Source organism: Bos indicus x Bos taurus, chromosome 7, assembly GCF_003369695.1.
Source record: "Bos indicus x Bos taurus breed Angus x Brahman F1 hybrid chromosome 7, Bos_hybrid_MaternalHap_v2.0, whole genome shotgun sequence".
In the NCBI taxonomy this organism is placed as follows: Eukaryota; Metazoa; Chordata; class Mammalia; order Artiodactyla; family Bovidae; genus Bos; species Bos indicus x Bos taurus.
The window spans coordinates 41,255,316-41,268,733 of NC_040082.1; the positions used below are offsets into that span (position 1 = coordinate 41,255,316).

At 40.3% G+C, this 13,418-nt stretch overlaps 1 protein-coding gene across 2 annotated transcripts in view; it reads left to right on the forward strand.

Moving 5' to 3' along the window:
* Positions 1-6,554: 6,554 nt before the first annotated feature.
* CLINT1 (clathrin interactor 1) overlaps positions 6,555-13,418 on the forward strand; it is a 57,599-nt gene continuing 50,735 nt past the window's right edge. The window contains exon 1 of one of the 2 annotated variants that reach the window (XM_027545809.1): positions 6,555-6,832. In XM_027545809.1, coding sequence (XP_027401610.1) covers positions 6,792-6,832 — 41 coding nt within the window. In that variant the 5' untranslated portion in view covers positions 6,555-6,791. The remainder of the gene's footprint in view (positions 6,833-13,418) is intronic. The other variant, XM_027545811.1, reaches the window with a different exon arrangement.

Consider the following 13,418-nt stretch of genomic DNA (forward strand, 5'->3'; position numbering starts at 1 on the left):
AATTCTTTAGGCAAGAATACTGGAGTGGGTTACCATTCCCTTCCCCAGGGGATCTTCACAATCAAGGGATCAAACCTGGGTCTTCTGCATTACAAGCAGGTTCTTTACCATCTGAGCTACCAGGGAAGCCAGAGATCCACATAACAGACTGATAATAATGATAAAGTAGAATTTAGTGAGGACTTACTGCATGCAGGACACAATGTGAAATGAGTTATTTGTATTACTTCATTCAATCCTAAGCATATCACTTTGAGTTTACTATGTTTACCAAATCTATTTGCTTGTTTAATATGTCTGTTTTATCTCTGACTATATGCCCACCACCTCACCACTCAACACAGTGTGTAGAACATAGTAGCAGCTTACTAAATACTTGTAATATTGAATAAATTTTGCGAATTAATATAATTACTAGCAGCAGTAATAGTAGTAGTAGCAGCAGTGTGCTGTGATAGGTCACTTCAGTTGTGTTCGACTCTTTGCAACCCTATGGACCAGAGCCCACCAGGCTCTTCTGTCCATGGGATTCTCCAGGCAATACTGGAGTGGGTTGCCATGCCCTTCTCCAGGGGTCTCCCTGACCCAGAGATTGAACCTGGGTCTCTTACATCTCCTGCATTGGCAGGCAGGTTCTTTACCATAAGCAACACCTGGGAAGCCCAAGTAGCAGGAGGATCACTAACATTTACTGAGTGTTTATTTTGTGTTAGATTTTATTCTAAGTTATTTTTAAACATTAGCTTATTTAATTGTCTGAGAAAGTTTTTAAGATGAGTTTCTGTTATTCCTCATTATGATAAGAAAACTAAGTCACAGAAAAGAAAAGATAACACTTAAGTCGTGTCTGACTCTTGCAACCCAGTGGACTGTAGCCTGCCAGACTCCTCTGTCCTTGGGATTTTGCAGGCCAGAATACTGGAATGGGTTGCCATTTCCTTCTCCAGGGGGGATCTTCCTAACCTAGGAACTGAACCCAGGTATCCAGCATTGTAGGCAGATTCTTTACCGACTGAGCTATATGAGATGTCAAATAATTCCAAAGTCACATATTTACAGCTAGTAAGTAGCAAAACTAAGATTCAAACCCAGGCAATCTGGCTCCAGAGATCCAATTCACAACCTCTATGCTTTATGAGTTTACTTAACTTATCCAGAATGACCAAGCTACTGAATAGCAGATACAGAATTTGGACCTAGGTTTGTTTGAGTACAGATCCTGCACTCTTGAACCACTACTTTATACTTTCTCTCTGTGGTTAACTGACTGACAGTTCACGGTATTACATATAATTGGGGCTCTGGGGTTGTACAATACAAAATCTGCCTAGCTCTTGTGGCAACCCTCATATTAATATCAGAAATCAAATGTCTTGACTTCTAGAGAAAAGCAGTTATGTGTGATCAAAAACAACAGTCACTGGGTCAAATACTGAAACCAAGGTATAACTCTGCCTCTTGTTTCAGTTTAGATACTGCAAGAAGCAGAAGCCAAGCTGGAATTAGAAGTGTAGATCAGAGATTTATTAAAGGATAAATGGAAGAAGGAACAAGAGTATATGGGAAGAGTCTCAAGCTACAAGAAGTTCTGTCAAGGGAGAAAGGAGAAGGAAGGAAGATTGGGTTGGAAGATAATCTGTCCAGTTGCAGCAAAACTGAGGAAATGAGGGCCAGGTTGGGGCAGAGGGGAGACAAAGGAAATTGCTGGCTCAGCAAAGGAGTCTTGCATTGGCTGGCTCCAGAACACCTTGCTCAGTCATTGCCTGGGAGTAGCCCATTGACAGCACAGCCTTGGCATAAATGCTGCACCTCATTCCCAAGAAGTAGAAGTGGCTGCTGGAGCTGTTAGCTATCCACACTCCCCTCAATGGGTTCTCCTGAAGAAAGATCTGGGAGGTGCCTTCCCATGGCTGCCACAGCCCTGTACTAGGAATTAAACTCCTCTGAAAGACACACCAAGGAGCCAGCCATAGGAGATAAGCATACTTACAATTGCTCCTCACACATAAGTAACATTGCTGAGTACATTTGCTTTCAAACCTTGTGCTGGTTTGGCCTCATTAAAAGCCCATTTAGTAAAAAATATGTTTTCCTGAAGAGGGGTAGGTGGGACATTTTCTTGTTTATTTTTCTACTGTGGACACATTTAAATTGCCACAACGATGTTACTATGGAAACTGCTCTCAAAGTTGCAAGATAAAGGGTAAAAATGGAACACTTTGTTAAAATGCAAATGATTAGTCTTTGGAGACCAGACCACTTTTCAACAAACTCTCCTTGTTTGGTTCTTCTATTAAAGGCTCTTCTGAGTCAAAGGTAGACAGGCAGGTTTTTTGGTGTTATATTCTAGATGGCACTGGTCAACTGTGAACAGACCACAGGTGACAACATTGGAATAAGTCTAGACACTTTCAAACTTGCTATTGGAGCAGGCAAAGCAGGTGACAACATCGTACTCATTGGGTTACTCTGGTTGATCATGAATTACTATGAACGTGTAAACAGGCCTAGGGCAGGGAAGGCCGTTATTTTCATGCCAGGCTCTTTCTGCTGGTGTACCCTGTACCTGCTTGTTTGAAAGTTAACTTGCTGAGCTCTTATTTATGGAAAGCAGATTCTCTTTCTTATCTTCCCTGGCCACATTCCACCCTTCAAGTCTTGAGCTGGACAATCTATCCAACATGAAACACAAAATTCTCATTTGAAAGCCCTATTTCTCTGCCTATCTCTCTTTTATTTTTTTTTAAAATTTTTGCGTGGCCTCCTTGCACGAGCGGCCACTGGGCGCTCCCGAACCTCGGGCTCCGGTCTTGCGGAGCCAAGCGAGCTCTGCCTATCTCTTTACGTGCACCTCCCCACCCACCTCTTCAACTCACTTTACTTCTGTCTGCCTGAGCACTCCTATCTTGACAAAGCTCTCAGACAGTTTTGATCTGATTTGTGCTTTTTATACTTTTCTGCCTGGCAATTCTTCCAACTTGTCTTGGTGAAATCCTGAAGTCTTACTGAAAGCCGTTCTAGAGCTCAGTCAGTCAGCTCAGTCACTCAGTCCTGTACTACTCTTTGCAACCCCATGGACTGCAGCATGCCAGGCTTCCCTGTCCATCACCAACTCCTGGAGCTTGCTCAAACTCATGTCCATCAAGTCAGTGATGCCATCCAACCATCTCATCCTCTGTCGTCCCCTTCTCCTCCCACCTTCAATCTTTCCCAGCATCAGGGTCTTCTCCAATGAATCAGCTCTTTGCATCAGGTGGCCAAAATATTGGAGTTTGAGCTTCAACATCAGTCCTTCCAATGAACATTCAGGACTGACTTCTTTTAGGATTGACTGGTTGGATCTCCTTGCAGTCCAAGGGACTCTCAAGAGTCTTCTCCAACACCACAGTTCAAAAGCATCAATTTTTCAGTGCTCAGCTTTCTTTATGGTCCAACTCTCACATCCATACATGACTACTGGAAAAACCATAGCTTTGACTAGACGGACCTTTGTTGGCAAAGTAATGTCTCTGCTTTTTAATATGCTATCTAGGTTGGTCATAGCTTTTCTTCCAAGGAGCAAGCATCTTTTAATTTCATGGCTGTAGTTACCATCTGCAGTGATTTTGGAACCCCAAAATATACAGTCTGTCCCTGTTTCTATTGTTCCCCATCTATTTGTCATGAAGTGATGGGACCAGATACTATGATCTTCAGTTCAGTTCAGTTCAGTAGCTCAGTCGTGTCCGACTCTTTGCGACGCCATGAACCACAGCATGCCAGGCCTCCCTGTCCATCACCAACTCCTTGAGTCCACCCAAACCCATGTCCATTGAGTCGGTGATGCCATCCAACCATCTCATTCTCTGTCATCCCTTTCTCCTCCTGCGCTCAATCTTTGCCAGCATCAGGAACTTTTCAAATGAGTCAGCTCTCTGCATCAGGTGGCCAAAGGGAGTTTCCTCTTCAACATCAGTCCTTCCAATGAACACCCAGGCCTGATATCCTTTAGGATGGACTGGTTGGATCTCCTTGCAGTCCAAGGGACTCTCAAGAGTCTTCTCCAACACCACAGTTCAAAAGAATCAATTCTTCAGCGCTCAGCTTTCTTTATAGTCTAACTCTCATCTCCATACATGACCACTGGAAAAACCATAGCCTTGACTAGACAGACCTTTGTTGACAAAGTAATATCTCTGCTTTTTAGTATGCTGTCTAGGTTGGTCATAACTTTCCTTCCAAGGAGTAAGCGTCTTTTAATTTCATGGCTGCAATCACCATCTGCAGTGATTTTGGAGCTCAGAGAAATAAAGTCAGTCACTGTTTACACATTTTCCCCATCTATTTGCCATGAAGTGTTGGGACTGGATGCCATGATCTTAGTTTTCCAAATGCTGACTTTTTACCCAACTTTTTCACTCTCCTCTTTCACTTTCATCAAAAGGCTCTTTAGTTCTTCTTCACTTTCTTCCATAAGGGTGGTGTCATCTGCATATCTGAGGTTACTGATATTTCTCCCGGCAATCTTGATTCCAGCTTGTGCTTCATCCAGCCCAGCATTTCACATGATGTATTCTGCATATAAGTTAAATAAGCAGGGTGACAATATACAGTCTTGACATACTCCTTTCCTGATTTGGAACCAGTCTGTTGTTTCATGTCCAGTTCTAACTGTTGCTTCTGAACCTGCATACAGACTTCTCAGGAAATCTTCCAGAGCTCCTTCCAGTTATTTAATGGATGCAGTATGAGGAACTGATTTGACCTGAAGAACTAACTACGGGTCAGGTGTTCTATATTCTTGATTTGGGATCATTTTTACCTAGCTTCATAACTAGCAGCAATCGATTTCATGTCTCCATTGTGAATCAGTCCTCAATAGAAATTCTTTTCTTGCAGGTTAAAAAAAATTTTTTTTTGCCATTTCCTTTTTATCATTAAAGTTTCAGCTTAAATAAAATGTCCTCAGGGGACTTCCCATGCATCCACTGCAGCGGGGTGGGTTCAATCCCAGGTGGGGGAACTAACATCCTACCTACCCCCCTAAAAAAAATGTCCTCAAAGACACCCTAAATATTCCCTAATACTATTTCCCTCTAACATCATTCTCTATAACATTCTCTTCTGTTTTCTTCACTTTCTATCAGCAATTATCTAAAATGTTTCCTTGATTACTATGTTTTCCTCCAAAGACCTTTAAGATCCAAGAGAGCTGAGGCCTTGCCTGTCTTCTTCCCAGCTGTGTTCTCCACTCCTTCAGTTCAGTTCAGTTCAGTCACTCAGTTGTGTCCAACTCTTTGCGACCCCATGGACTGCAGCACACCAGGCCTCCCTGTCCATCACCAACTCTCGCCTTACTCTCTCTCATGATACCATCCAACCATCTCATCCTCTGTCATCCCCCTCTCCTTCTCCCCACTCCTCTCACATAGAAAATGTTCAATAAAAATTTGTAGAATGTAAAGAACTGTAAAATTTAAGCAGTTTGACCAAATGAACTTTAAGAGTGTTTGTGGCTCTAACATGAACATTGTCAAAAAATGAGTAAGTGAAAAATAAAGTGACAATAATCATTGCAATAAAATAATGAATGCCGTGTAGGTGTGTATCTACACTTTGAGAATATACACCTGTCAGGTTCTTGGGCCCATCATAATGTCGTAGTGTTGTTTTTCTACAACTTCCCATGGAGTGTGAACTGAGGTTCTGAACTTTATAGTAAGTATCTAACAAGGATATTAAGTATCTGTCTAAATATAAGAGCACTGTATGGTAGAATTAGAATGGAACAGGTTTTAAGATACAACCTTTTCAATGTACAAGGATGGAAACTAAAGCCCAGGGAAGGAAATATATCTGGGCATTTGGAACCAAATACAGAATTACTTCTGTCAATGAGGAGTTCATATGCCAATTATACTTCTTACAGTCATCGCGTGCACGCTGTCACTTCAGTCGTTTCCGACTGAGATCCTACGGACTGCAGCCTGGCAGGTTCCTCTGGCCATTGTTGTTGTTGTTGCTCAGCCACTCAGTCATGTCCGACTCTTTGCGACCCCATCGACTACAGCACACCAGGCTTCCCTGTCCTTCACCATATCCTGGAGCTTGCTCAAACTCATGTCTATCGAGTTGGTGAAGCCACTCAACCGTCTCATCCTCTGTCGTCCCCTTCTCCTCCTGCCTTCAATCTTTCCCAGCATCAGGGTCTTTTTTAATGAGTCATTTCTTCGCATCAGGTGGCCAAAGTATTGGAGTTTCAGCTTCAGCATCAGTCCTTCCAATGAACATTCAGGACTGATTTCCTTTAGGACTGGTTGGATCTCCTTGCAGTCCAAGGGACTCTAAAGGGTCTTTTTCAACACCACAGTTCAAAAGGATCAATTCTTCGGCTCTCAGCTTTCTTTATGGCCCAACTTTCACATCTATATATGACTACTGTGTAGGGGTGCGGAGAATCCAGAGAGCATTTTTACCGAAGAATTCTAACTTTAGCTTTCCTCTGAAACTCTTTCAGCCTAATTTGGCGCACAGAGAACTACAAGTCCCAGCGTGCCCCGTGCGCAGCGGGCGGAAAGTCAGGCACTTCCGCTCCACGCAGCGCCTCTGCCCCCGCGTCTCGACGTGTCACTGGCGGCGCCGCGGCTGTGGCAAGAGAAGGAGCTGACTGGGGGAGTTTGAGGCGGCGGGCGGCGGCGGAGGCGGCGTGGACAGCGGCAGCGACCCCGGCCTGGATCTGCCCCGGCGCGGAAGTGTTCCGGGGTCCGTGGGGTACAGGAGAGGGAGGTGGAGGCCCGGCCCGCTTGGGCAAGATGTTGAACATGTGGAAGGTGCGGGAGCTGGTGGACAAAGCGTGAGTATCGGGGGGCAGTTGTGGCCGAGGCCCACGCGGGGGAGGGGCGGGGGGAAAAGGGAGCCGGTTCTGCGCTCCGGGCCGTCCGCGTCACGCCCCCCAGATGGGTCGGCCCTATCATGGCGGCGGGCGACTCTCTTCTCGGCTCGGGGCCGCGTCCCGATCCGCCAACCGAAGGGACCTTTTCTCTGTCGAAACATCTTAGTCCCCTTATCTCCTATCCAGGCCTTCCTCACCCTGCAGCTACCCCACCCCTCTAGGCGCGGACACTTTGATCAGGGGCGGGGGCAGGGTTGTCTCGAGCTGGGTCACTGCCCTGGCCGGAGAACTGTCTTGGCCCCTGGCTTTTGGTCTTTGCCTCCTGGGCAGCAGTGAAAACTTGAGGCTGGGGAAACTTATTTCAGTGGCTCCCTGTGCTCCTCAGCGGTTGTAGAGACCTTAGGCCTGGTTGGGATGTGTCCTTTACCTTGCTGAGCTTCTTTTAATTCCTAATGAGCCTGAGGTATTGTAGTGGGTGGTAGGTGTAACAAGTGGCCATTGTGGTCAGACTGAAGTTACTCAGACTCTCTCCTTTGCTTTTCTAACACTAGTGAGAGTAGATCACCGTGTAATTTACTGTGATTCCTTTCCTCTGTTTCCTTTTCCACTACATTTCATTTTTGGAGGGCCATTTGTTCCATTTAGTTTAATTAATTAATCACTGAATTAACAAGAAATGTCTCCTAAAAAAGGAAACAACCAAGGTTTATATCCTGTTGATCTACTTGTAAGTACAGACAGGTAAAATGACTAATGCATAGCTGATAGTCTTTAAGATTTAAGTGATCACTTTAGTATCTTACTACCCTAGGGAAACCTTAACACTTACACTGAGTGTATCATACACATTATAACAGTGGTTAAGTAAGGTCTTCCAGAACAGCAGGAAGTAAAGTTTAAGAATTTAACTAGTCCCCTCTTTTCAGGTTTTAGCGATGATATAATAAGTGTAATGGCAAAACCAGTTCAGTTGTGCCACTCATCCAGTCTAAAATCAGGGAGTGAGGATGGCAAATTCTTGGCTTTATTGACCCCCCAAAAAATAACTTATTGTAAACTGCTATGTATAAATTAGATCCAAGCATATAATGTACAGCACAGGAAATACAGCCACCATTTTATAATAACTTTAAACTGTATAATCTGTTAAATTATTGAATTACTGTTAGTACACCTGAAACTAATAAATCAACTATACTTAAGTAAGAAAAAATTCAGTGGCTTGGATAATGCATCAGATAGAATTTGGAGTTTGACTGTATTTTCAAGTTTTCTGTGCTACTGAGAATGCAGTAGAGTGCCTAAGGAGCACAGATTTCTGAACCTGCAGAGCTGGATTCAAGCTCTGTAACCTTGGCAAATGACTTACCCTTGAAGTGTCCCAGTTTTCTTAGGTGAAATATGAAAATAGTGATGGATATTTACCTTAGAATGTTGTGAGAATTAAGGGTGAAGAACTTAAATAGCATATAAAGGCCATAATGCAGTAAGTTTAGATCAGTATGCTTTTGATAATTATAGCACGTGTTCTACATCAAGAGTAATATTAAAATTCATTAAGAGAAAAGCTCCATGTTTGAAAAGCGATTTGGTGGTTTTGCTTTGTCAACCATTTATTTGACCATTAAGTCCTCGGTCCTTTATTTTGGTTTTGTTTTGCTATTTATATATCCTTTGCTTTCCAAAGGTAAAAATAAAATCATGTTTTTGTTTTTTGGGTTTTTTTTAATCCGGGTTTTTTTTAATCCAGGTTTATTGGTTGTTCTTTTATATATGGTGTAAAGGATACCAGCTTAAACAGTCTTTGAAGATCCAAAAATCTCTACAGAACTGTTTCTTAACCAGAGGTCGGTGGAAGAAAAAATCACTAAAACACCTTCTTACCTTAGGGGACTAAATTTGTGGTACTCAAAAATTTGAAGACAAGGTACACTTTTTCAGGAGACAAATCAAGGCAATATTCTTGTTCTTGTTCTTTTCATGTTGTTTTTCTCACCTTTGTTACTAAGTTTCAAGTACCTCAGATTAAATTTGTCACATAAATAGCTATCAAGTCAATCTAATGGAAGAGCTGCTGTTGGAAAATAACTTCAGTCTTCCTTTTTACTACCCAAATAAGAATGGAAACCTGGGGACTTCCCTGGTGGTCCAGTGACAAAGACTTGGGGCTTCAGTGCAGGGGGCCTGGCCGGGTTCCGTCCCTGGTCAGAGAACTAGATCCCACATGCAGCAACTAAGACTAGGTGCAGCCAATTAAATAAGTAGCTTAAAAGATTTTAAAAAGAGTGGAAACTTAAACCAAGTTACTCAAGAACATGTAAGAATGTTGCCACCAAGGACTTTTTAAAAAACTTTGAGTGGTGTCTGACACATATTAGGATTAGAACATGAGGTTATTTTACTGATGAGTACTTAATTTTCATCTTTCATTGGAAGAAAAGAAATAGTCATCCACCCCAAATACAAACATTTTACAAAACCAGTACCTGTGGCATTATGCCCATTTAGACCGTTCATCTTAAATTGCCATAATGGAAGTGAAACAGATCCATAGAACAGCTATTCAGATTATCAAGGGGATAAGGTGATGAGGAAACTTGCAAAAGGGGAAACAATAAAGTGATTAAGGACTGCTCTAAGAGCTGTGTTGAATAGAAATGAGGCTTTATATGATATAGCCCTGGCTAGAGGTTTGGGGAGACCTGGGTTCACCTTCTGATACTGCTTTTTAAATTAGCCATATGTATAATTTGAGGCAGAATCATAAGACTCTCCAGAGCTTGGATTCCTTATCTTTAAAATGATGGGATTGTATTAGAATGACTTTTTCCAACCTTGTTGGCATTTTGGAAATACGAATTTCTGTCAGGGGAAAAATGGAGCAAGTATTTCATAACAGCAGATAAATTTTAGAAAGTCATTATCCACCAGAGACAGTTTCAGCTGAAAAGACAATTTTTCTATGTGACAGTCAATAAATGTTATATTTAATTGCTTTATGCAATAAATAAAGTGCAATCCATGACTGGAAAATTAGGACTTTTTATTTAGTATATATCCCTACCCAATGAGGTTTATACTTCAGAAGGAAAAATGCTCTTGTGTCCTCTGAAGCTACTGTTAGATCCAGTATGATGGCAGTTCTTAAGTATAATGATATATTTTAAATATTGACTTTTGAGAATTTGAAAACTTTCACGGAGGGTTAGGGAGATACTTTCCACAAGTTTTGAACCTGCTCGTGGTATTAAATGCCTCTGTTTTGCAGGACATTGTGGAACTGAGGAAAAGCAGATAAAACCAAAAGCTCACCAGAGCTTGGAGTGCCAGTTTCCTCCCACATGTACTCAAGTTGCATTAAAGGGAGCTGTGGCAGGAAAGGATAAGTGGCACCACTCCCACCAACTGGGACTAGCTTGACCACTATCATCCTTTGACCTGCCTCTCTTCATGTGATGATGAAATAAAATTGAGCACTTTAATATTCTGTTACCCCATTTTTGGTATGAACTGAAAGTTGCTGTAGTTCTGTTGTGTTCTTCAAATTTTGGAAATGCAGTGAAGGTAACCTGGTAGTGGAGAATCAAACCACTTACTACTGCTTCCTGTTCAAGGCCAGCCAACACTTCTCTTTCATGCAGGGAGTAACATTAATGGTAAATCTATTTCATCAGTGGCCCTTACTCTCTTTAAGATAGTGATTCAAACTGCTAGCAATTGCTATAGATTGTCCATTTTAAGTTATTCTCTTAAGCATTAGCTTGCATTTTTTTCCCCTTTAAGATGATTTTTGTTGGTGTATTTGCATATTTTTAGTTTCTAAATGTTTGCATAACATAATAGAATCGTGCAAATTTCTATTTTAGTCTAGCTGACCCCAGAAGGAGAACCCCTTGCTTTTAATAGAAAATATTTCATTCAGTTATTTCAACAGTTAATACATTTATTATTTATTGGAATAGTACTGTATTTTCTGAACTTGAAAAATACAATACCTGTCTTTAAAAAAATTGCCACTACAACTTGAACTTATCATTGGTTTTCCCTTTCAGTCCTCAGATGTATTCCCCCTAATTTCCCTATCTTACTAGTAAATCTCTGTTCAGTTTGCTTCTTAGAATTTAAAAATAAAGGTGATTTTCAGCTTTCTAGTCTCTCCATATCAACTTTTCTTTAAACCAGTTGTTATTGCTGAAACAGTAAAATCATTATCCTGTCGTCCTCTCTTCTAGTAACTGGACACAAGTAAATACTAAGAATTTAATTCCCAAGAAAGATGAGTTTTACCTTTTGCGAGCATATCTTAGGAGTGATTTTTCTGTAGTTTAAATTAGTCTAGTTAGTACTGTTGCCAAGGTGCTTCTTAAAAGCTCTTAGCTGCATCTTACGTTTTCCTGTGCCCTAGTGTTTTCAAGCAGTTTTTCGTCTGTTTACTGATAAATCCACTAAAAGTATTTGGCTTTTTAAATTTTAAGTACCTCTAACTAACACTCCTAGGTTTTACAGTAAGGCTTCATAGTTGAACCTTTTTCTGTGCTCTTGTGTTATTTTCTTCCTATTTCCAATGTTTATTTAATATTTCCTTTAGGAAAGAAAGAGTATAGGCAGCTTAACTTTTTTTAATCGTGAAGAAATTTTATTTTATGTTTCATATTTAGATCTAATTGGAATTTAATTTGGGGCTTTTATTTTGGAAAATTTTAAATATATCCAAAAATGGAGGTAGTGAATCCCTGCTTACACAGACCTAGCTTCAAAGTTTGGCTAGTCTTGCTTTATCCCCACTCCATATTATTTTGAAGCAAATTCAAGACAATGTATCATTTCATTTGTATCAGTCTCCAAAAGGTAAAGAGTCATCTTTTTTTTATTATTATAACCAGATTATCATACCTTTTAAAAAAGATGATTACTTTATATCGAATGTCCAGTCATCATTCCTTTCTCATTTACCTCATGATTCCTCTTTGATGTTTCTGAGTTGGTGGGTGTATCTCTTGATTCTCTTTTTGTCTAGGTTCAATCCCGGTCTTTTTTTGCACTCATACTATTTATTTGTTGAAGAAATTAAGTTTTTTGTACTTTCTTCAGTTTGGATTTTGTTAATTGGTTCCCATACAGTTGTTTGTTTCTCTAACGTCTATATGTCTTGCAATTTGGTAATTGTATCTACTCACTTGATAAATTCAAATTCCAATTTTGGGGACAACAGGACTACTTCATAGAGTCAAAGTACATTTGCAGTACTTTTAATGAATCTTATGTATAAAGATTAGCTCTTTTTAGTCTTAGCTGACATTACCTAACATTCTAGGACAGTATACTTAACTGTTTATCTTTTTTTTTTTTAAGGTGTCACTTCTTATGACCTTTCATTGTTAAGTCTAATTATGTATGCTAGTCCCTGTATATATTTTTATATTACTTTTCTAGCTATATGCACTGTCTTATACTTAGGCACTTCGATCTGGTGTTGAGTGAATCTGGGAAGAAGTTTGTGGTTCAGAGATCAGAACTGGATTGAAATCCTAAGTCCATCACTAAGAAATAGTGATCCTGAGGATTAGGACAATATCTCCAAACTTTCCCATCTATAAAATAGGATGGTATTTTGTTTTACAGAGTTCTTGTGAGGATTAAATTTGAAACACTTAGCATAGTGCTTGACATAAAATAAACTCTTGAAATGCTACTTTTATTGTGCAAAGCACAAAATAATTTATAACAATTTATAACATAGAAAAAATCAAAAGATATAGTGTTTGAAGGAATAAAGAAAATGTCAAACTAAATTATTTACAAGTGTGTAAGAACTGTGTCTTAATCCATAAATCATTATTTTCAATGTGTATTCACCTAAATAGACACATTAAGCAACCCATAGAACTCATAAAAATATCTCTGTTATGTATGCCTTGTGTTGTGTTTAGCAAATCACAAATGCCTTTAATATTGTAAAGCATATTACAGAAACGCTTTTGAAAGACACATTGAGGAATAAAGTCTTTGGAAAGACATTGCAATTTCCATCTGCTCATTTTTTTTCAGCTTGTATTTCTCAAGGTTTTAAAGATGCTGCTAATATAAAATATTTCTTCTAAAATACATAAAGATTTATGAAGGCAAATTGAAGTGGACAATCTATCCTTAAAGAAACTGAACAGAATCAAGAAAAGTAACTCTAAAATGTGATTCCCAATTCATAATCTCTGATAGTAGACAAGCAGTATATACAAGAAAGGGGGCTTCCCAAGTGGCTCAGCGGATAAGGAACCCACCTGCCAATGCAGGAGATGCAGAAGGCATGGGATCAATCCCTGGATCAGGAAGATCCCCTGGAGAAGGAAATGTCAACCCACTCCAGTATTCTTTCCTGGGAAATCCCATGGACAGAGGAGCCTGGTAGGCTGCAGTCCCCATGGGGTTGTGAAGAGTCAGACACAACTGAGTGAGCACACATTTACAAGGAAAGCATGTTACAGTGTGCTTTTCAGTTTTTCGATACACTGTCCCAAGTTGGTAAGAAATCATTTTGGCTTACCAGAGT